Below are 25,741 nucleotides of genomic sequence, written 5' to 3' on the forward strand. Positions count from 1 at the left end.
ACACGCCATATAATTTTCGTCTCACCTCATCCTCGACTCCGTATCAGCAAATGTGTCTAAGACTTAGACATAGATCTGAACTGTAGCATTGACCTCCATCCCTGTGAGTGGGGGAGGGGTAGAATAATATTCTCACTATCCCCTGTCTGTCGTAAGAGGCGATTAAAAGGGGACGAGGGGCTCTTAACATCGAAGTGTATATTGGCGACCACGAGGCCCTTAGCTGAGTTTTGGCATTGCTTTCCAATCATCTATCACATCCGACCTCTCTTGGCCAACTCTTGTTCTTTTCCGACCCCGACGCTATTAGGTTCCGAAGGCTAGAGAGTGTACTCCCTGTGGGTGGGGACGCAGACGAAGAATACACCCACGGTATCCCCTGCCTGTGGTAAGAGGTGACTAAAAGGGGCGACCAAGGGATGATCGAATCAGAACCATCAGACTACTAGTACCACCACGCGGGGAACACCATGGGTCGCTTTTACTTGCGGGCAGTACCACTATGTTAGGTACAAAATAGCTTTGTGATTTGTAGCAACAGAGTGCGCTTCCGGGTTTTACAGTACCTGTGATTAGTACCTCTATATGAGGGACACCATGGGTGGACAACACCATGGTTCTGGCTTGCCTATGGTTAGTAACCACTCTATGAGGAACACCACGGGAAAGTGTGTGTCCCTGTCATTGGTACACTTTTGTGATGAACACCATAGGTTTGCGTTGCCTGTAAATGGCGCCGCAATGTACGCAACACCGTAGGTCTGTACTATATGTGCGAATATCATTACCTGTGGGTAGTACCATAATGTGTGGAATACCGCGAGACCGCTACTTTTGGTTATTACCGCAACATGACAAATGCCATGGTTCTACTTTCCTAGCGATAAGTACCATTATGAGGGCGGATGACTTGGATTTTGGACCCCTTTAGACTGCAAGCATCATCGATTCATTAATACAGTATGCTATAGAAGCAGTCCCTTGGTCAGTAATACTCTTATTTTACGTCAGTTTCTGTGAATGAGAGGTCTTGCGGGTCGGATCCACTGATTGTTTTAAATTCATTTCCATCCATTCCTTCTTCGTCCTCACGTTTTGAATTCTGATCAGTAGAGGATTTTGGGCTTTTAATTTTTCATTACATTTCGTCTCATGTCGTACCATTAGCGGCCGATGACCTAGATGTTAGGCCCCTTTGAACACAAAGCATCACCATCATCATCATCAGCTAAAGAGTGTTTCATCTTCACGCCCTTCGTGGCCCTTGTCTTTCTTTGGCCGATACCTTCATTTTTCGAAGTGACGGATCCCTTCCATTTTTCTCTCTGGTTAGTGTTAATAGAGGATGGTTGCCTAGTTGTACTTCCTCTAACAATAATCACCACCATCCAACGAATACTTCAGTTGTTCAAAGATATAACAATCCTCGCTCCTCCCCCTGTGGAAGGGGGTGGTAGATTAACATCCACGGTATCTCCTGCCTGTCATAAGAGGCAACTAAAAGGAGATCAGGGGCTCCTATATTTGAAGCGTGGATTGGCGTCCACGGGGCCGTTAGCTGAGTCCTGGTATTGTTTCCACTTAATTGCGCCAGGCCCCTCGCTTTCAACTATCGTCTCCGCCCTCCGTTGGCCAACTTTTGTTCTTTTCCGACCCGACCCCGACGGTATTAGGTTTCGAAGTGTCGGATCCCCTTCCGTATTTTCTCTCTGATTAGTATTATATGGAGGACGATTGCCTAGTTGTAATTCTTCTTAAAACAATAATCACCACCGTCACCTGCCAGGCTTCTCATTTATCTAACCGATCCGATCTCTCTTGGTCAACTCTTGTTCTTTTCTGACCCCAACGGTATTAGAACATTCGAGGCCTAGGGAGTCTTTCGTTTCCACGCCCTTCTTAGCCCTTGACTTTCGTTGGGCGATACCTTCAATTTTCGCCTTACCGGAACCCTTCCATTTTTTCCCCTCTCATTAGTGTTAATACAGGATGGATGCCCAGTTGTACTTCTTCTTAAAACAATAATCACCATCAGTCCTCGCTCCCCCGTTGTGGGTTCTGTTCCAGCAAAAACTGAGAAGTAGGATTGGGAGGTACTCAGTCATTAACTATACAGCCCAGAATTTGCACCGTATGACTTTCACCTCTTTGGATCACTGAAGAAATTCTTAGGAGGTCAACACTTCGGTTCGGAAGTGAAATCGGTCGTGTGCAGGTGACTGTGCCCCGAAGGATTCTGTGAACGATGCATATTCAGGTTCTTGTCACGATGGGAGAAATGAATCGAGATTCTTGGTTCATACTTTTGATAAATAGGTGAAAACGATGCCTTTGCTGGCGGGATGTAGTGTTTACAGTGCACTACGTCTTCTGGTATGGGCTAGAATAAATTTATTTTCATTGACCTGTCTCAGTCACATCCTTAGCTTTGACAGTTTGAAAGTGACCGAGGTATGAGCGATGCTAGTAATTCCATTCCTTCTGCAGCCAGTCCCTGTTATGAATGGTGTGAAAATATCGCTCATAGGGTTGGTTGGTAAATGCATTCCAGTGCGCTTGACAGACTGATGTGTAATAGCAGCTTCTGGCCTGGTGAGGAAAGCAACGGGAAACTACATCAATCCTCATTTCCCTGGTATGCCTCTTCAGTGATACAGTGATGACAGCTATAAGCGGAGCTGTGGAGGATCTTACCAGCCTCCGGGCTGAATACTCAACACATAAAAGCAACGCAAAGCAAAGTCACCTCCGTACAGGCAATGGAGGCTCTTGGAGGAGTGGAAGGTAAAGGCTTCCACCATTGTTAACCTCGGCACGTGATGGGGTAGAGTGGTTAGCTCTACGCCCGGTCGCCTTTGCACCCAGGAATTAACTTGGTACTCATTTTGGTGTAGGCTGAGTGAACCTTAGGGCCATATGCACCTCCGGAAGTGGAAATCTCCTTTCTTAAATTTTACGACTTCCTGACGGGGATTCGAACCCACGTCCTTCTGGGCGAACCGAGCACGCCTTTACCACCTCGGCCAGGCAGCCCCTCTTTGTGTATATATTATACAAGAATGAAAGGTAACAAGAATATTTATTCATGGTAACTTACACCCAAGGGATCTACAACTTTCTCCCCTGTGGATGAGGGCTGATACAACCACGGTATCCCCTGACTGTTGTAAGAAGTGACTAAAGGGGGGCACCCTCAGGGGTTCTCAACTTGGGGGCATGGGTTGGCGACCATGTAATCTTTAGCTAACTCTAGCATTGCTTCTGCTTACTTGTGACTTACGTATAATAGAATCAATGAATATACAATTAAATAATCGCTTCCATATCATAGTTTAAATTACTAAATATATAAGCAAATAATCACTTACATAATTACAATGCAATACACAGGGGTGAGTAGCGACAATCAGAAATGGATGTCCAGAAATGTCAACTAGCTGAAAGCTTCATCGGTAGCTGCATGCAAGTCTTGAATGTTTCCCTCAAATCTCCTTAGCGGGCATGTCTGTAATGTTGAATGGTTTGAGGTGTGTCACCACAGCCATTGGAAGGACTCTCAATCATTCCTCACTTACGCTGCTGAACCTGTATCTGCCGTGATTCGTTCTCATTTCATCGATGTCCAGATCTCTCGTGGTGAGTTGAAACCAGGGGTCTCTCTGCAAAGGTCAGAGATTAACCCTGGTTCGTCAGGGTTCAACGTAGACAATGATTCAAGCCATATTGAACTGGGATTCAAGCAGCGTCTTACCAAGCTTCCATGAGGGTTTTCTAGATTTTAATCTCCATTGATACGGTTGCATACAGTCTTGTTGAATCGGAAGACAGATTTTCGTAACATTTCTGCCATTCACTTTTCAAGACTGTTTGCCTTTGAGGATGAGGAGGATGGATGTTGGACAAATCAGGAAGCCAGTTCAGGGGTGTGGATTTGATGGTGCCAGATAGTTTTTATTGTTCAGCTGGGTATCAACCTCTTATTGTGAGTGCGCTGTTGAGCCATAGATGACTTAAGTATTACACAACAGGATGAACCAAAACAGGTGATGATGTTCTCAGAACTATTGCATTTGCTCCCGAATGAGTACCACTAAGCTTGTGCAGAATGTTTTTTTTTTAATTTTATGTTTATTCGCTGATGTTCTGCATAGATGTTTAGGGTGTGTATCATACTTCTGTTAAATCAAACTTTGATTCCGTGTAGTTCAATCAATCAATCAATCAATCAATCAATCAATCAATCAATCAATCAATCAATCAATCAATCAATCAATCAATCAATCAATCAATCAATCAATCAATCAATCAATCAATCAATCAGGGCAGTCGCCCAGGTCGCAGATTCTCTATCTGTTGTTTACCTAGTCTTTTCTTAAATAATTGCAAATAGTTTGGAAACGTATTGAACATCTTCCTGGGTAAATTACTCCAATCCCTAACTCCCCTTCCTATAAACGAATATCTATCCTAATTTGTCCTATTGAATTCCAACTTAAGGGAGGCTGGGATTGAGTTTTTGGTGAAAAAAGTAAAAATTATCGATTTTTCAATTTGTGCATATTATTGTACGCCGGACTCCTGCGGATCATTTGGCGGTGGTATTTTTCGGGTGCCGCCATTTTTAAAGTACTAGCGTGACATTTAAATGTCCGGTTGAGTCCCCATTCACTAGCTTATACTTACGAAAATGTGTTGTTTTCATAAATACATTTTCACGTATTTAAAATGTTCCAGCTGAACCAATTTGGTTTCAAATTCCATGAGAACTTAATGGGTTGTTAACACCTGTATTGTCTTGATATTAACAGAAGGAATTTTTCATAATGTTGATACTTTAAAAAAGATGGTAGCCTTCAAAGGGGTATTTTTTAGCATAATTTGAGAAAAACGTAAACACAGAAAACACATTTTTTCCTCACATTCATGGACTACATACGCAGACTTTCTCTCTGTTAAAATTCTTTCCATACCTTGAAGTGCCTGAATACCAGTTTTCAATGTGATATTTGAAGTAACTGTTCAGCTGGAGCATTTTTTATGCTTATCGATTTTTAAACATTTTAAATTGTAAGTGTTAATTTCTCAGAAAGTTCTGTTGCTATTTTCCTGAAAATTGGTATATGGCCTTATTTCACCATTAGGAGACTAGAAACCAAATTTCATTCAATTCTATCTATAATTACTATTTTTTATAAATTCAGTCCTAACTTCCCTTAATCTTCATATTGTGATACGGTACATTCAAAACACCACTGAAACTTATTCGCCTATTAATGTCATTCCATGCCATCTCTCCACTGACAGTTCAGAACATACAACTTAGTCGAGCAGTTCATCTCCTTTCTCCCAAGTCTTCCCAGCCTAAACTTTGCAGCATTTTCGTAACGATACTCTTTTGTCGAAAATCACCCAGAACTGTTGGGAGCTTTTCTTTCGATTTTTTCCAGTTCTTGTATGAAGTAATCGTGGTGAGGGTCCCTTACACTAGAACCATCCTCTAGTTACGTGCCCTCTCTTTACATCCTTACCGGGCGAGTTGGCCGTGCGTGTAGAGACGCGCGGCTGTGAGCTTGCATCCGGGAGATAGTAGGTTCGAATCCCACTATCGGCAGCCCTGAAAATGGTTTTCCGTGGTTTCCCATTTTCACACCAGGCAAATGCTGGGGCTGTACCTTAATTAAGGCCACGGCCGCTTCCTTCCAACTCCTAGGCCTTTCCTATCCCATCGTCGCCATAAGACCTATCTGTGTCGGTGCGACGTAAAGCCCATAGCTTTACATCCTTACTACAACCCCTAAATACCCTCATAATCACGTGCGGAGATATGTACCCTTTATTTACAATACCGTTTATAAAGATATTTCCTTATATTAACACCTAGCTACTTACAGTGATCCCTATAAGGAACTTTCACCCAATCAACATAGTAATTTTTTTATAAGTTGCTTTACGTTGCATCGACACAGATAGGTCTTATGGCGACGATGTGACAGGAAATAGCTAGGAGTGGGATGGAAGCAGCCGTGGCCTTAATTAATGTACAACCCCAGCATTTCCCTCGTGTGAAAATGGAAAACCACGGAAAATCATTTTAAGGGCTGCCGACAGTGGGGTTCGAACACAGTAATTAAAACTGAGAGAATTTCTCCTATTTGTAAAACTCGCAACCTGACTTTTGACCCCATTTATCATCATACCATTGCCTGCTGTCCATGTCGCAAGATTGTCGAGATGTTTCTGCAAAGCTTTCCTGAAAATCCAAGTTAATTTGTTAACATCAAATCCCAAATACGTGTTGAGGAAAATTTTAGAGTTATTAAGGAAGTCTGTTTGTTAAGTCTTCAGCGAAAGGTTAGTTAGATACAAGGAAACGGTGGCAGCAGGATAATGAGGAGTGAGTTAGCTTTGCCATTGTTTACCTCACTGAGCCCAAAAGTGCTGTTAAGCACGCACCATATCTCATCAGATTCCGTACTGGCGTGGCCATAACTGAAACGAGACAAGTTGAAGCTACATTTTACTCTGACCTGTGACAGGAGACAGATGCAAAAATACTGCACTTATCAAGAAATAGCTAATTAAGGAAATAGAGTGCATAATTAATCAATGAAGAAGCGTCAATTGAAATATTCCCCTTGGTTGGCAGTAGGTAAGAGGTCATGCTACAGACAAAATATAGAGTAAACATTAATTAATCTGTATTCATAGCGGTCGTTCATGTCCGGCTCAAACAATATAGGAATTCATTAAAATAAAAAATCTTCGCATGGTGTTTATAGCATTCATTGACTTGGAAAAAGTTTTTGACTTGATAAACTTGGAACTATTGTTTAAATGTATGAAGAAAGTAGGAATTGACTGGAAGGATAGGAGGTTCGTCTGGAAAATTTACAAGAACCAGTGTACAAATGTAGTGGCGAATGGATGTGCAAGAATTAATAAAGGAGTGAAACAGGGTTGTCTACTCTCACCATACCTTTTCGATTTGTTTATTGAAGAAGCAAAAGGGAAAGTACTAAAGGAATAAAGATAAATGGGAAAAGAATCCACAGTATTAGATTTGCTGATGACATTTCCATAGTAGCAGACTCTGAGAAGGAATTAAATAGAATGTTGACTGTTCTGTGTGATACATTGAACCATTACAAACTTAAAATCAATAGTAAGAAAACATTTCTTTTTTTTTTTAGTTGTGAGCAAAGATGGCAGGAAAGTTAACACAAACATAAGAATAGGAAATTCCAAAATAGAACAAGTGCAGCATTTCTGTTCCTTAGGAAGCATTATTACTTAAGACAATAGATGAACCAAGGAAATCAAAAGAAGAATAGCTCGTGCTAAACAGGTCTTTCTAAATGAAAGAAATATTTTAACAAATACACATGTAGGTTTAAAAACAAGAAAGGCTTTTTTAAAATCCTCTGTAGTGTAATACTTTACGGTTGTGAGAGCTGGGCTATTGAAAAAAAAAAAAAGAGATTTATTGGAAGGAACTGAAACGTGGATTTGGAGGAAAACGACGAGGACCTGCTGGACTGAAAAAAGACGAATCGAAATGTTCTAAAGAAAATCAATGAACAACGGAGACTGATGAAGGATATGGAAAGAAGGAAGATAAAGCTTTGTGGGTCATATCTTGAGACATAAAGGCTTCCTAGTAAACGTCTTGGAAGGAAACATAATATAAAAGTAAGGAAGAGGAAGACCAAGGAAGAGGATGTGAGGAACTTGACTACAAGGAAGTGAAGATAACAACAGGATTGAGAGGAGAATGGTTGCAGTGTATGATGATGAAGATAATAGGTCCAAACATTGTACCTGGACAATATATGTTAAGGGGACATGAAAAACTGTATCGGGAAAATGAACAACTGATGAGGACCATTAGAAAAAGAAGACTGAAACTATATAGACACCTCTTCAGAATGGATGGAAAGCGATTTACAAAACATATATTTTAGGTACTTGATAGTAGACCTAAACTTTCTGACATGTAGTTCCAGGAGATGAGGAAGGACGTCAACAAGGCTGGACTAAGTCGAAAGGACACTCAAATCGAGACCGGTTACAAATCAACAGTTTTAAGGGCTTCCATGAAGAACAAAAGCAGAGCAGTGGTTGGACGATGGAAAGACGGCAGACTGCCAAGGAAATGCAGCGATTATGGGCTGCAAAAAGGACTTCCAAAAATGTGTAATACAGTGGAACATCGACAACTAGAATCACCTCGGGAGCTGAGTATTATTTCCAGATATAGAGAATACCGTTTGTGAGCATTGAATCATATGTATCTACGGGCTTATACTGAATACATTATTTTTAGCAGTATTTAAAAGTATACAAACAAACTCTATTTTACAGCATCACATTGCAAATGAAATGGCGTATGGCTTTTAGTGCCGGGATGTGTCCGAGGACTTCGGCTAGCCAGGTGCAGGTCTTTTGATTTGACTCCCGTAGGCGACCTGCGCGTCTTGATGAGAATGAAATGATGATGAAGACGACACATACACCCAGTCCCCGTGCCAGAGGAATTAACCAATTTTTTGGTTAAAATTCCCGATCCTGCCGAGAATCGAACCCGGGACCCCTGTGACCAAAGGCCAGCACGCTAACCATTTAGCCATGGAGTCGGACAGCATCACGTTAATTATAACCCTTATTATAGTAACTTTTAGAAGACAGGATACAGTGAATACAGTATTGAAACGAGAAACATACCTTCGGAAAAATCCGTTAGTCTCTTCTGTTTGTTACTCTTAATCTTTCCTCCCTTCACGTTGAAACTTCTCGCCAATACCACGCAGCCGAGATGCAGGTTGTGACCCGCGACTTCGGGAGTTGCTTTCATACGTGACCGGTAATTAATTCACACCCGAAAAACAGCGAGGCTCCGCCGATTTTCCGATCATTAGAAGTTTTAGTTTTTCGCTTCCCGTCAAATTAGTTCCCAGCGTCACTGCAAACCGTTCTTTACTCGTTAACTGTTCCTCACAAAACACAAATGCCGTATTGCACAGTTAATGTTGCATAAAATTCGAGTTACAGAGTATTTTTTGCTTCGAGGGAGGAAATGTTTCCTTCGAGAACTTCGTGTAACCAAATTTCGAGTAATAGTGAAATAAATACACGTGAAGAATAGGACAAATGGCCAGGAAATTTAAGTTACTTTCAGATACGGAAAATTCGAATAATGGAGGTTCGAGATATCAAGGTTCGACTGTAGTTATTTAACGCGTTCTTTATTGGTCCTAAACGTAAAATAATAATAATAATAATAATAATAATAATAATAATAATAATAATAATAATAATAATAAGAAGAAGAAGAAGAAGAAGATACATGGCATAAGGTACATTGAAGTCTACACTAATGAATGGGTGTCGAAGTATTACTGCAAATGTAGAAAAAACCCGAGTGAGTTGGCCATGCGTTTAGGGCCACGTAGCTTGCATTCGGAAGGGTTCAAGTCCCACCGTCTTCACCCCTGGAGAAGGTTTCCATGGTGTCCCATTTTCACATCAGGCAAATACTGGAGCTGAACCTCAAGTAAGGCCACGGCCGCTACCTTCCCAATCTTAGCCTTTTCCCACGCTTGTGTCGCCGAAAACATTTGATGTGCTAGTGCGACGTTAAAACACCAGCAACAAAACAGAAAAATGAAAAAGATATTAATTAATGAGGGGATTCCAGGCTTCCTAAAAACTGTTGAACAAAATACGTGTATTGACGCTAGAACTCTGGAACCGTATGTTTCAGGTACACGAACTGCACACCGAGCCACTGAGTACCCCACAAGAATAAACCACGTATTTTACGCATCCTGATTTATTATTTACTTTAAAATCTCATGAAAGCAATGAAATGGATTATTTTCAATACGTGAATATATATTTTCAAATTACAACAGCACTGCAATCGCTGGTTATGAAATAAAATTAGAAAGGTAATATTTTGAAAAGATTTTAACTTTTGGTTTTTGGGACTACTCTAAGGTTAACTTTGCAAAATTTGGGCACAGCACCAGCGTATGGTTTTTGCATACAAATGTCTTTCGTTCACTGCAATAATGGTAATTTCAGATCTTTGGACAGTCGTTACATATCCCAGACCTGAAACTGACTGGCGTTGGATGACTGGGTATTGTAAATACCATTTTTACTTAATAGAAAGACGGATTACTGTGGGGTTGGTGGGATTTCTGGTCCTCGTCGTATCTCATTAATTCTTCTGCCAACGTGAAAATAAGTTCATCTGAAACAAGCAAAGAAAATATATATTCTATCACATCATCTTCAACAACGTTTATTTCATCGTCGTCTAGGGCATCGACAGATTATGAAGGACATTAGGCATAGATCTATATGGTACTGGTAAAATCTGTTCACCAGTTTCAAGGTCCGCGTCCGTAGTGTTACGGTTATTGTTATTAGCTGCCGTCCTCGTGGGCTCGGGTTCGATTCCCTGTACTGTCAGAAATTTAAGAATGGCAGGAGGGCTGGTATGTGGTTGAAATGGTACATGAAGCTCACTTCCATTGGGGGTGTGCCTGAAGAGAGCTGCACCACCTCGGGATGAGGACATGAGTTTACCACTTTCAAGGCAATCGATTTCAAATACTCTTAACACAAAGTACAAATGTACATGTTAAAAGATATGAACAGCCAAACTGGCTACAAAGAAAGAAAGAAAGATTCATTAACCGTACACCGAGGAACTGCATGCTCCAAATGTATGTTTTAATATACAAGCAGTCGTCACTCGTTAGAATTAGTGCACAATATGAGAGAGGACGAAGGTCAAAGAAAATCGCGGAGGTAGGAGACTATAGGGGTTGTGAAAACCAAATTACTACGAATTAAAAATTCACTGGGGGACTGAGTGCGGCTCCAAGGTTAAAGGCACCTAAAGTCTACATCTTTGGTTAGGTATTACACCTATCGTACAGGCTCTTTTCTACTCCTAAATAGATGTTAATTTGGCGGAATTGATAACGGAATCCCTCATCGTGTATTACCGGAGATGGGATGTGATGGGATGTAAAGGTTAGAAGCCAGGTGCAGGCAGATGCAGCTGGGACATAGGAACTTCTTGGCCATACGAGTTGAAGAGCGTGACCAATCCTTGCGCACAATACTGGCACCTCTACAAATGCAAGGCGCATTAGACACGGCTACCAAACTTAAATGTAGAGCTTCGGGAAGGTAAGACTTCACAAAGGGGAAGAGATTTGTGTGGTTCAACCAAGGTAAGAGTGAGGAAAAAATATGAAGAAATTCTCGTTTGAAGGTTGAGGATCGATTCATAGCATCTGCGGTTCTGGGAGATTATGAATAGATTAAATTTGGACTCAGGAACCAGCTCGGTAAAGAAACTGAAAGAAGGAAGGAAAGAAAGAAAGAAAGAATGGAAGAAAGGATGCGAAGAAGATACAGAGAGTGAATTTAATGCATTACTTTATAATTTAGTCCGCCTCTGTGATCTAGTGGTTAGTGTGATTAGCTGCCACCCCCGGAAGCCCGGGTTCGATTCTCGGCTCTGCCACAAACTTTGAAACATGGTACGAGGACTGGAACGGGATCCACTCAGCCTCGGGAGGTCAGCTGAGCATAGTGTGTTCCATTCTCACCTCAGCAATCCTCGGAAGTGGTTTTCCGTGGTTTCCCACTTCTCCAGGAAAATGCCGGGATGATACCTAATTTAAGGCCACGGCCTCTTCCTTCCCTCTTCCTTGTCTATCCCTTCCAATCTTTTCATGCACCAGAAGGCCCCTGTTCAGTACAGCATGTGTGGCCGCCTGGGTTAGGTACTGGTCCTCCTTCCCAGCTGTATCCCCGACCCAAAGTCTCAAGCTCCATGACACTGCCCTTAGAGGTGGGATACCTCGCCGAGTCCGAGGGAAAAAAGCCAACTCTGGAGGGCAAAGGGGTCAAGATAGAAAGAAAGAAAGAAAGAAAGAAAGAAAGAAAGAAAGAAAAAAGAAAGAAAATTTATAATTTGTCACTGATATTAGTTATCCCCTCTACATACAATCAACGGTATCCCTTGCCCGCCGTAAAAGGTGACTAAAAGAGGAGCCAAGCGCTCTCGACATGAGAGCGTTGGTTGGCGATCACTGGGCCTCTAGTTGAGTCTAATGCTTCTTCCGCTTACAAGTGCCAGACACTTCACTCTTATCTTTCCTATCCGACCTCCCTTGGTCAACTCTTGTTCTTTTCATACACCATGATATGTCCGGCTCCATGGCTAGATGGTTAGCGTGATGGCCTTTCCTTACATGAGTCCCGGGTTCGATACTCGGCAGGGTCAGGAATTTTAACCCTCGTTGGTTAATTCCGCTGGCACGGGGGCTGGGCGTACGTGTCATCTTCATTTGTCTGTAATTTCATCCTCATGACGCGCAGGTCGCCTACGGGAGTCAAATCAAAAGACCTGGCGAGCCGAACATGTCCTCAGACACTCCCGGCACTAAAAGCTATACGCCATTTCATTTACTGATGATATGAGGTTTGCGAGGACTGGCTAGTTTTCTATTTACTCGCCCTCCGTAGCCTTCCCTTTTCTTTTGCTGATACCTTCATTCTTCGAAGTGTCGCACCTCTTCAATTTTCCCTCTGATTGGTGTCAAGAGAGGAAGGTTGTCCAGTTGTTCTTCCGAGTAAAACAATAATCACACATTAACCAATATGAATATCAAGTACACACGCACAAAATTAGACATGGCATTTGACTCTGTTGAAGGTGTTTGCCCGTCGGATGGAGACGTTAAGTCTTGAGCAGACCTCTTCGTGCTATTTGACAGGAGTAGTCTATTTGCCGGCACCGGGTTTCACCCTCTCCCTACTATCATATCACGTCATTCACTTCATCTCATTAACTCCTCTGATGAGGTTGACGTCAGGAAGGGCAATCGGTCATAAAAGCCGCCACCACAGATTCATCTCACCTCATACACGACCCCGTAGAAAAAACGGGGCAAGGGTTGAACGAACGAACGAACGAACGAACAAACAAACAAACAAACAAACAAACAAACAAACAAACAAACAAACAAACAAACAAACAAACAAACAAACAAACAAACAAATAAATAAAAAACAAACATACGCACATAATTAGACATATTACTCAAGTATCAACTAGGGCTACATACAAGAAAAAATCCCACTGAAGAAGAAAGTCGAAGGAAAGAAAGGAGTTACGCCGGGCAAAGATCAAAGCCTAACAGTTGAACAATCGTGATCGCAAGTAGGCCAATTCTAAATAATAATAATAATAATAATAATAATAATAATAATAATAATAATAATAATAATAATAATAATAATATACATACTGTACGCTGCAGTTTGTCCCCCTTCCTTATCAATGTTTATATACAACCGGCAATTAAGGAAATCAAAGAGGGATTTGGAAAGAAAATCAAAACTCTGAGATTTACCGATGATACTGTTATTTTATCTGAGACTGCAGCGAGTTGGCCGTGCGGTTAGAGGCGCGCAGTTATGAGCTTGTATCCGGGAGATATTGGGTTCGAACCCCACTGTCGGTAGCCCTGAAGGTGGTTTCCCTTGGTTTCCCATTTTCACACCAGGCAAATACTGGGACTGTACCTTAATTAAGGCCACGACCGCTTCCTTTACACTCCTAGGCCTTCCCCATCCCATCGCCACCACAAGACCTACAGTATCTGTGTCGGCGTGGCGTAAAACAATTTGTAAAAAAAAAAAAAGTAGATCTAGAGAATGCTGAATGGTATGGACAGAGTCTTGGATAAGGAGTACAAGATGAAACTAAACAAGCCCAAAACAAAATTAATGGAGTGCAGTCGATCGAAGTCAGGTGATGCAGGGAATATTAGGAAATTAAATCTTAAATGAAGTAGATAAATATTGTTACTTGGGTAGTAAAATAACAACTAACGATGGCAGAAGTAAGGATGACGTAAAACCGGGCGAGTTGGCCGTGCGGTTAGAGGCGCGCAGCTGTGAACTCGCACCCGGGAGATAGTGGGTTCGAATCCCACTGTCGACAGCCCTGAAGATGGCTTTCCATGGTTTACCATTTTCACACCAGGCAAATGCTGGGGAGCTGTACATAATTAAGGCCACGGCCGTGTCCTTCCCATTCTTAAACCTTTCCTCTCCCATCGTCACCATAAGACCTACCTGTGTCGGTGCGACGTAAAGCAAATAGCAAGAAAAGAAAAAAGAAAAAGATCGTAGCAAGGAAGGCCTTTCTTAAGAAAAGAAATTTTCTCATGTCGGACATTGAAATAGGAATTAGGAAGATGTTTTTGAAGACTTTCGTCTGGAGCGTGGCATTGTGTGGAAGTGAAACATGGACGAAGAAGAGAAGAGATAGCTCAGAAAGAAAGAGAATAGAAGCTTTTGAAATGTGGTGTTACAGAAGAATTGCGAAGGTGAGATGGATAGATCAAATCTCGAATGAAAATATACTGAATCGAATTGCTGAGAGGAGATTTATTTGGCTAAATCTGACGAGAAGAAGGGATAGAATGATAGGACTTATCTTAAGATACCCAGGACTTGTGCAGTTGGTTTTGGAGGGATGTATGGGCGGTAAAAATTGTAGGTGTAAGCCAAGGTATGAATGTGACAAGCAGATTAGAGCAGATGTAGGATGCAGCAGTTATGTAGAAATGGAAATGTTGGTACATGACAGGGTGGGATGGAGAGCTGCATCAAACCAGTCTATAAACTAATGACTCAACAACATACAGCTCATCTTCATTATAGGAAGCGTTATTTCTAGAAATGGAGGGACAAATGAAGATGTCCAAAATAGGGTCAGCAAGGCCAAAGGGGCTCAACTCCAATCAGTGTGGAAGTCTCAAGAACTGAGAACAAAAACCATCTTTGAGTCTAACGTGAAATCTGTACTTTTTTTACGGTTGTGAGACATGGAACGTGACTGGAGATATAACACGTAAAGTCTACACTTTCAGCAACAGTAATGTTTGAGAACCGCACTAGGAGTGCGATGGCCGGACGTTATATCGAATCAAGAACTGTGGGAGCGCACCCAACAACGAATGGCTCAAGTCCAGATAAAACAACGAAAATGGAAATTGATAGGACACACCCTGCAGCGAGGACCTGACAACATACCAAAACAAGCTCTTGAATGGAATCCCCAGGGCGATAGAAGAAGCGGGAGACGAAGGATAACATGGCGGCGAACAGCGGAAGCAGAGGCGACGATAGTTGGGAAGTCCTGGAAGAACATCAAGACAGTGGCAGTAAATCGAGTCAGATGGGAGCTCGTGTACGTGTCCCATGCTCAACCCAGTAGTAACAGGAATTAAGTCAAATAAGTCATCTTCATTATAGAGCGTGCAGTCTACAAGCCTCTGTGAATTTATTAACCGCCACCACAATCCTCTTTTTGTAAAAAAGGCAGTTCTGTGGCCTCGTTCAGTTCCATACTAGTACTACTATTAACAATAGAGTAAAATCCCTAAAATAGACAAACAAACAGGCAGATACAGCCGAGAATAACAGTAAAATAAAATGAATAAACTTTAGTAATAAAGCAACATACGTAAGATACTGAAAAATAACAGATCCAATCACGCAACACCAACACACACACACACACACACACACACACACACACACACACACACACACACACACACACACACACACACACACACGCACGCACGCAGAGACCAAATATGCAAGGTAGAATATATCATATAGTGTCATGGCACGTTACGGTAAGACTCCTAACAGCACGACAAGAGTAAATTTAAAGGCTTCTGAGCTTGATCCGATAACACAGATCAGAAATTTCGGTCGCCGCAATATAGGTCAAGCTCAGCCAATCAACGTCATAACCAAACCACAACACGCATGCTACATAACATATTCATATCGCCCGAAAAAGGCGAACATGAAATGCACAGCATTAGCGTTAAACCATTTAACAGATTATAAGCTCAACCCAGATGTCGAAGCCGAAGAGAATAATAAAAGGTCTCCCACCAAAATCACAAACAAACTCATCATCCACACAGATGAAATATATCAGTGTTTTCTCACGCCCCTACGTAGGGATTAATACACAACAGGCAGACGTGAAGAAAATGAGAGACATTGAAAAAGTCTGCAGCAAATAAATAAAGAATAATCTATAGAACAGGGATCTCTCAGCATACAAGACCAGCATATCTATGGCAAGCCAAGAAAAGGAAAATGAGATAAATATCTGAAACCATGAGGAATAGAATCCGAAAATTCTATTTAATCATGTACATTGACACAAAACAGAGAGTCATACTGGGCAAATAATGAATCCTCTTAAAATACCAGTTAAAACAATAATAATCATCTCATAGCCCAACACCTCCATCTTTTCAATCCAAGCCATTTTTGTCTGTCTCTCAGAGAGTAAAAGAATCAAAGAATAGTAAGAAAGAAATGCTTCGGCAATCTTTCATAACAAGAGGTGCCATCTGTGTAATCGGGATGAACTACACATCAAGTTTGAGAATGTCAAACAGTCAGACTAATCTATTACATCGATAAAGAACGCAATGTCGGAAGGTACAACATAAAGGTAACTAGGTGTGGCACACACGTCATAACCTCAACTACCAGTCACCTAACCGTTTGGACTCCTCCAAGGGGAGCCTGCGTATGAGGTTAGGTCAGCGTTGGTGCGCAAGGTTAGGTTAACACGTCATAAGGACGTCTTAACCTCATCTGCAGGTCGCCTAACAGATCCGTGGCTCCTCCATGGGCGTCCGATCGACTCAGCCCCTACAAAGGGGCACGTAACTTTTCCGATTCGGCTCCTCCAAAATGGCTCGTGAGGTTAGCATTGCCCTCGTACGTAAGGGTATGATGTCATAACCTCACCTATCGGTCAAAACACTCCAGGTTGGCCAGTGAGTTTAACATTACGTACGTACGTATGCGTATGCCGTCATAACCTCACCTAGGGATGGCCAAAAGCACCCCAGGTTATTCCGTGACAAATGAGGCCCCTCCAATGGACTCTGTGAGTTTAGGCTTGCTCTCGTACGCAAGGTTATGAGTTATGACGTTATTCCACGTTCAATGATTTGGAACCTACAGAGTCTTACTACTCAATTAGGGGTCAGTGACCTTGAGTTAGAATGTACATAGCCTTAATACTCAACTAGGGGTCAACGACCTCGTGGGAAAACGCTGACTCAGCACCCATTGCTTTAAAACATACATAGCTAATCTACTGACCTATCTGTATCGGTGCGACGTAAAGCAACTTATAAAATAATAATAATAATAATGATAGAAATGTTATTGGTTTTACGTCCCACTAACTACTTTTACGGTTTTCGGAGACGCCGAGTTGCCGAAATTTTGTCCAGCAGGAGTTAATTTACGTGCCGGTAAATCTACGGACACGGGAATGACGTATACAGGTCCTACCAAATGTTTAAGGACACCTGCATATTTCATGACCATGAATTCTGTCCTTAAACTTTTGGTCCCAGACATAAGATTATTTTACAGGGAAGTAGTACATATTTAGGGGAACATTTGCTGGAATTTTCATTAAAATATCAGTCTTTGTTTTGAATATATTACATTTTTGTTTACAGTAATTGGAAAGAAAAATAGCTGTAGGCCTATACTTTCCAACCATTATAAACAAAAATCAAACATTGCAGTAAATGTTCCTCTAAATATGTTCTAGGTCCCGGTAAAAAAAAAATCGCATGCCCGATACCAAAGATTAAAGGATAGCAATCATGTTCTTGAAGTATGCAGGTGTATTTAGTTGGTTCTGTACCACCGGATTAAGTCAGGATTAAGGAGAAGAAGAAGAACCGTAAATACAGGTTGAGAGCGCGTTTGATCTGCCGACTGGCTCGAGGGAAGCGTCTTGGACTTGATACCGTTGGCAGTCCCGCAGAGAAGCTGTTTATGCATTTTCCGAATGAAATTGTGACTGACCAGACGTTGGTATTAATTGTAACTTAGCGGTGACTAAGGCTTCTGCGTGTACTTTGTAGACATAGCAGAATGTATTTGCGATAAGAGTCTAGATAGGGTTTTGTAAGAACGATAAAATAATAAGCAGGCTGTGTGAAAGGTTTTATTTAAAACAAATGAATAATGATTAAGTTCGGTAAGAGGTGAACATAAATTTTTTCATCTCATTATTATTACTGTTATCTGAGCGAATGTATATGGCTTCAGACCCCGCCCGCCTTCCCTTCAGGATCTTCCAGCTTCCCAATTAAGATGTTGAGGGCTTATAAATCAGACAGATAATAATTACGGCTATAGCTTATCTTTCAGTTACGTATGTATGCAGTAAAGATGTCAAGGTGTTTCTTCTTTTTGCAGCATAACAGCAGCAGTGGTCAGTTGCCATGATGCTTCGCAAGGCGCTGATGACCACCCAGAGCGAGCCGGTGGATGTCGCCGGCTCCAAGGTGTCCATAGTGGGTGTTGGTCAGGTGGGAATGGCGTGTGCCTTCGCCCTTCTTACACAGGTAAGTAGGACAGAACATCACCTGTCTCTTCTGATTGTTTATAGCTGAGTGCACGGTCCCCGTGCAAGTGAACCCAGAATGGCAGAAAGTGGTTACTTGTTTATTGTGAGGAATTAAAACTTATGGCGAAGAGAATGTCCATGAAGTTTGATTTCACTAGCATTTCGCCGAGCAAAACTTAGCTTCACTTGGTTTATGATCAAGTGGTACTTAACCTAGGTTCCATCAGACGTGTTTGTTGTTTGAGTCATCAGTCCAAAGACTAGTTTAAAGCAGCTCTATTCTGTGTTAACCTTTTCATTTCTGCGTAACTACTACACCCTACACCTGTTCTGATCTGCTTGTAATACTCATATCTTGGTCTACTCCTACCGTTCTTACCGCCTACACTTCCCTCAAAAACCAACTAATAAGTCCTGGCTGTCTTAAGATGTGTCCTGTCATTCTATCTCTCCTTCTCGTCAACTTCCTCTAAATTGATCTCTCACCCATTCGATCCAGTATCCCTTCATTCGTGATTCGATCCACCCATCTCACCTTCAGAATTATTCTGTAATACCACATTTCAAAAGATTCTATTTTATTTTTTCTGAGCTATTTATCGTCCATGTTTCACTTCCATACAATGCTACGCTCCAGACGAAAATTCTTCAGAAACGTCTTTCTGATTCCTATATCAATGATCGAAGTGAGCACATTTCTTTTCTTAAGAAAGGCCCACCTTGCCTGTGCTAGTCTGCATTTTACGCCTCCTTACTTCTGCCATCGTTAGTTTACTACCGAAGTAACAATATTCATCTACTTCCTTTCAAACTTCACTTCCTAACCTAATATTTCCTGCATCTTCTGACTTTGTTCGGCTGCACTTCGTTACTTTTGTTTGGACTTATTTATTTTCATCTTGTACTCCTTCCACAGGACTGTGTCCATACCACACAGCAACTTTTCCAGATCTTCTGCAGATTCAGGTCACATATAAACGGGGACTTCTTTTTAAAATTCATTTGACAAATATCTCAAAACTCGCACAGATTATAAGTTATACATAGCCTCCATTAATGTCTACACATATTGTCCATCGTATTGGCAGTTTCTAAATTCCTTCTTCGTAGAAAGAATGTTTAATTGGTACGTGTCCATTTGCACACGAAGTCTTGCGACTCTTCAATGTTGGAAATAATATTTTCTCCCGAGGCATTTTTCGGGGGTTCAAACAAATACAAGTGACATACTGACAATCTGGACGTCGTTATCGTCATAATCCAAACACATATTAGGCCAAGCGATCTGTTGCGATCTCGATCTATCTCTTAAACGGGCGTACAATAGAGCGACTTCTCCATCGTTGGTATCGTACGATCTGCTTTGGAATCCTTTCACTTACTATTCTGTTGGCACGGTCGTTCCAGTTCTTGCGGTTTCTTCCTAGGCATTTTAACACGGGATCTACCTTCAGCATTAGCGAGTGGCGCATCACTTTCTGTCGAATGCCTTTTCGCATGAAAACCTTTAATATATCCAAAAGTACTGGTTAGATTTGAAAAATAAGCACATCACTGAACTTTTCGATCGATTCTTAGTTGTTCTATTGGGTGAAAATAGCATAGCCCTCGTTAGAAATAAAGTTGATACCGGTTTCTCAGTGATTACATCCGGAAGGAAACGAATTGGACAGTGTTTTATGAGCCCCTTAATACAATTTAAGAATTTAAAAACAGAATGTCAATATCTTTAACGGATCAGAAGATATTTGAGGTGGACAACTTAGCTGAATAGCCCTGCACAATAAGGCAATTTCGTAACATTAATGTATTCTTTATTTGCTGCTGATTCTACATTACATTCATATTTTCCGGACATATCTTCATGTTTTTATATGCTACACATTGTACAAAACATTCATATTTTATGATACACAAAACTCCCAGTGCTCCATCAGTGATGGTTAGCTGGTGTACTTCAGCGATCAACCACAAGAAGAGATTCACCACCAACCAGTCGAGACATTCGTAGTTCTGACGCGAGTCAACAAATTATCTCGTGAAGGAAGAGAGAAACCATGCAGTACAATATTGTACGCCATATTACCCTTCCTTAAGGGCCCCATACTTAGTCGGAGGTAAGTCTGCACAAACCAGTCTCTTCAGACATGTTTCTGTGTGTATGGCCGATAAGTCTGCCGACAAAAAGTCTGCAGGCAAGTCTCTGACATTCTAGCGCTGCTTGAATTCAGCCGGAGACTTTACGACGAAAGCGCCATCTCAGAGTTGCGGCAGAAAGTGTAAATGTGGTAACCTACAAATATGAAATCTGAAATTTATTTTTTGCGCGTCTTTTTCGTGCAGAGCGCTAAATTGTGTCCAAATAACAGCGCTGTTTGAATTCAGCCGGAGACTTTACGACGAAAGCGCCATCTCAGAGTTGCGACAGAAAGTGTAAATGTGGTAACCTACAAATATGAAAACTAAAATTTATTTTTTGCGCGTCTTTTTCGTGCATAGCGCTAAATTGTGTCCAAATAACAACTCATCTTCTATACCGACTATCTAATTAATTTCGATCCGTATACATTTTTAAACCATCCGAAGTCCATAATCTTAAACAGAAAACAGCTGAGCGTGACGTATTCAACTTCCTCGGTAAATAGTCATTTAGTCTGAGCGTGTGTGGGCAACTGCATACTTCCGACTTACCTCCCAGAGGCAAGTCTGTGCAGGTAAGTATTCCAGAAGTCTGCGCGTGTATGGGGCCCTTTAGTCGAGAGAATATCGTTGGCTCGTGTCAGAACTCGGATCGGTCTTCGGGCCAGAGCTCACCTTACTAGCTGACAGATGTTGTCAGTTGCTAAGGAAAGCTCTGCACCTGAGTTCTCGGTTTCTTGATGAATCTCATTATCGCCTCCGCTATGGACACTAGTGAACGCGAATCTTATATCTAGTGAATGCGGACTGCACAGGGAATGAGTCTCCACCTAACGGCATCATTGATGTTATGTTTGTATTTCTGGAAAAATCTAATAGACTAACATCAGAACGTCGGTAGATGACGGGTGAGGATAAGCCTCAAGTTCCCTAAATCCTAGTTCAGAGCGTAGATGAGAAATATCAATAGTAGATAAATGTTTCACTCAGTATGCTGTATGCATGCATGACAAACTCCGCAGTAGGTTTTCACGTTCACTCGTGGAGCAGAAGACCAGAGTACTGTGTTTCATTTAAACCTGCAGTATGTCAATTAATTATTTAGTTGAATGGAAGGCTTCTCGTATAAGTATATTGTGCTTACCCAGTCCAAAACTGTCCAGTTGTGGTTGAAGGATATTATTACCTCTAATAATGATCACTGCTATTGTTGAATTGTTCCTAAGATACTGTTGCTATCTCTATCACAATGTTATTTGGAAAATATACTCCATTTCTACTATTTTCAATTATGAATTAGTTTTAAGATGTTGCTTTGAACTGATAGCGGTGTTAACATTTAGGCTAAAAGCCTGAGGGAGAAATTAAGTTTGAATTTGTTGGTTCAAATGATAAGGGCTGGCGGAATGTGAAATATCGGTGTTTGCTATCTAATGAGAATGGTTGTTCATTTGTACTTCCTCTTAAAACTATAATCACCACCAATAATTTCGTTGAATTAAGGGGAAATTTCGAATTTACTGTCATATCTTAATTCCTTGGGAGTCTTCCATTTTCATGACAGCGGGAGATTTCCATTTCCAGATCATTCTGGGTGCTCTCTTCGTGGTTAATCAGCTTCCAGTTCCTTGTCGCCAGCCTCAACATTTCGCCGGTATAGTTTTGCTCGCTGTTGCACCGTCATTATCGCTTCTCACTTCTTTCCCTGATCATCCGCCCTCTCGACCTTCATTGTCACAATACATACTGTATACTGGCTGCCTTAAGTCTGCTAAAATGGGAAGGACAATTTTCTTATATCATCTTAGTTTTTCCTCAACTGTCCGGCTCCATGGCTAAATGGTTAGCGTGCTGGCCTTTGGTCACAGGGGTCCCGGGTTCGATTCCTGGCAGGCTCGGGAATTTTAACCATCATTGGTTAATTTCGCTGGCATGGGGGCTGGGTGTATGCGTTTTCTTCATTATCATTTCATACTCATCAGGACGCGCAGGTCGCCTACGGGAATCGACATGTCGAGCTGAACATGCCCTTGGATGCTCCCGGCACTAAAAGCCATACGCCATTTCATTTCATTTTCCTCAACTTCCATGTTTAATTTTCTCCTTTTACTAACGCTCCTATCGAATAATTTTGAGGAATGTACATTTTATAGATTTGTCCAGGGGCGTCTCCTGTTAAGGATCACATGAGCACGTGAACACTCTGGTAAACCCAAACAATAGCAATTTACAAGGTATTGTAGGATGAGAATATGATTTTTGTATGCTGATAACGTATTTACGAAGTTGTAAGTGCCGATTCACTTGCCCTTTCCATTTGAATCATGCGCAACGCCAGCTGATCACAACCTCCTTTTGGACTACAGAGTTGCGCGCATTGCATAACTAGAGCTTGAAAGGACAATGCTGTGGGTATAGCGAATATGAGCACAATTCCTGTGTTATCACGGTCCGCTGGTCTGCTTCCAATGCCTTCTCCTAAAGTTCTTTTCAAATCCATTAGATGGTAGCATGTATCGCGTAGTCCGTGGTAGTGGGTAAAGCGCAGGGCTCGGTTGCTACCACCAGTGGTTAATTGACCAACCGCATAGCGCTGTTCTTGTCAGTCGCAGATGTAGCATAATAATTGCTTAATGAACCAAAGAGGCTTTTAGGTAACTGCTTGCTAACAAATTAGATGTATACTTTCAGCTTGTGTAGTTGAAATGAAATGGCGTATGGCTTTTAGCGCCGGGTACACGTCGTGATGAGGATGAAATGATGATGAAGACGACACATACACCCAGGCCCTGTGCCAGCGGAATTAACCAATGATGGTTAAAATTCCCAACCCTGCCGGGACCCCCGTGGCCAAAGAACGCTAACCATTTACCCAATGAGCCGGAGCTTGTGTAGTTGAAAATATTAATTAAGTACAATTCCTACAATCATGCTGGCAATTCTTCAGTAGGGTGGGAGTATATATTCGTTGATGAAGTGGAGGGGAGGGATTTTTAATAGCAATAAAACCGGTATGTAAGGTATTTTTAAATTTCGAGTGATGACTTCATATTTGTACTCATGTCGATTCACTGTATTCTAACAGTCTTACTAATAAACGGTGTATAACTTTTATATATGGTTTATACACCTTTTATGTGCAAATTGTTCCCGTAATTACCAGAGAAATGTTTCGAGCTAAATTTAATAAATTCAAGGGATTCCAGGAAAAGCAAAATGAAAAGTCCAAGAACGTATGGTCAGAAGAGAGGAAGAGAAATCGCAGAAAAATGATAAAAAAGAAGTTCTGGTAGAAGAAAAAAGAATTAACAGCAAGTTAATTGTTTACCGTGGTCCAACATCGAAGAAAGGAGAAGAATAAATATTATATCTAGATTAAAGCCACTTTTTTAACGAGTCTAACCAAATAGAGCTTCCTGGCATTGGCTTTCATCAGGGCAAAGTATGTGAAGGTCTTCTGCTGACAGTAGCATAGACATTCTTCAAGGAACGTGGAAGTCACGACCACATTATCCACGGCTCCGTGTTAACTCGACTCAGGGCTCGTCGCGCTTTGCTGCGGTGGTCAGTGGGGAAGTTACTGACTCACCGCCCTCTGAAGGTGCGTCCACGCTTGTATGTGATCAGCGTATCTTTATAAAGAATTGATACGCGATCATGATACAGCCATCTTTTGACGAGGCTGTCAGATTTGTCTCACGTGTCTGTATCATCTACAGGGCCTTTCTTATAAACCGAGACCGAGGCTTTGGTGTTTGTAGTCTGCGCTACAGCAGTTGCCTCAGCCCAACTTACGTCGCGCGTGACCGCCCTGCTTTAAGCGTTGTATACAGTCTTATACGAAATCTTACCTTATAAAAGATGCTGGAAGTGTCATCCTTCATAATGACGGACTTCATAAACACCATCAGGATTTTCTGTGCACCAATATGACTACTCGCACGACCATTAAGATGAAACCAGGCCTCATCCGAAAAGGACACAAGCTGTGGGTCGAATAAACAATCATTCAGTGATGCAAGATACCACTCACAATATCTTACTCTTGTGGCTGGATCAGAATATTTTAAACAATTGGCCCGTTTAAACCTGTACAGTTTGATGTGCAACAGCTTTGTAGCTCTGTGTGCAGAAGAAACCGAAACCCCTACCGGTAGGCCTACTTCTTGTGCTAATTTTGTGAGTGATTTATTGGATGACTGTTCAAGATTCGCACCTGTGTCATCTGGCTTTTCCTCTGTTAAAACTGTTCGTGTGCGCATTGAGTATTGAGCCAGTAGTTTCAAATTTATTTACAATTACGTAAATCTGTGCTCATGAAGGTGGCATTTCCCCAGGAAATTGCCGAACAACTGCATCGCGTACCCGTCGACTCGACTCGTACTTAAAATGACTTTTACATAGGAAAATACGGTGCTGCAATGATAACTGTCTCACCATGCTAACAGACTGGCGACTGATGCTAGGTACAACACGTGCGCGCTCCTTGCATGGTCAAGAACTATGCGCACGCCTCCCGTACAGCTGCTTCGGTCTCGGAGAGTAGAAACGCCGCTGGGCGGACTGGGTTTATAAGAAAGACCCTGCTTCCCCGTTTGCGTATCTGGTAGTTTTCTACACATCGGTCTTGTATTATTTGATGAGTGCTGGCTCTCCAGGTACAGTTGCCTGTTGCCAGCTCTTCTAAGAGCCGCGAACAGATACACCTTTTTTTTTTCTTTGTGCGCAGTTCTTTTGAGTGTCTTTTCACGATTTCCTCACATGCGTCATATTTTGTCAGTCTATTACAATGGTGTGGATCCTTTGAGTTCTAAAAAAACGGTATTTTGTTGATAATATCTTAACAATTATTGAACATTTTTCCATGGACCACTCCGAATACATTTTTCTTCAAATCGGAAGATCCCCATACACAGGTTCATGCAAAACTGAACGAAGTCGAAAGGGCGGTGAATATTGTAGGGGCGAAGGGAACAGTGACGGGGAATCGGTTCATGTGCAGCACACAAGGCGATGATACGGAGTGCTGATCGGGGAAAAGCTCCGCCCACACTGTCCGTATCTGTATCACGTATCTTCCCTTTG

General features: G+C 41.7%; 1 protein-coding gene across 1 annotated transcript in view; it reads left to right on the plus strand.

Annotated features, from left to right (window-relative positions):
- LOC136884016 (L-lactate dehydrogenase) overlaps positions 1–25,741 on the plus strand; it is a 425,048-nt gene that overhangs the window by 267,385 nt on the left and 131,922 nt on the right. Inside the window, exon 2 of the mRNA XM_067156016.2 lies at positions 18,367–18,515. Coding sequence (XP_067012117.1) covers positions 18,393–18,515 — 123 coding nt within the window. The 5' untranslated portion in view covers positions 18,367–18,392. The remainder of the gene's footprint in view (positions 1–18,366; positions 18,516–25,741) is intronic.

This window comes from Anabrus simplex, chromosome 12 (genome assembly GCF_040414725.1).
Source record: "Anabrus simplex isolate iqAnaSimp1 chromosome 12, ASM4041472v1, whole genome shotgun sequence".
NCBI classification, from domain to species: Eukaryota; Metazoa; Arthropoda; class Insecta; order Orthoptera; family Tettigoniidae; genus Anabrus; species Anabrus simplex.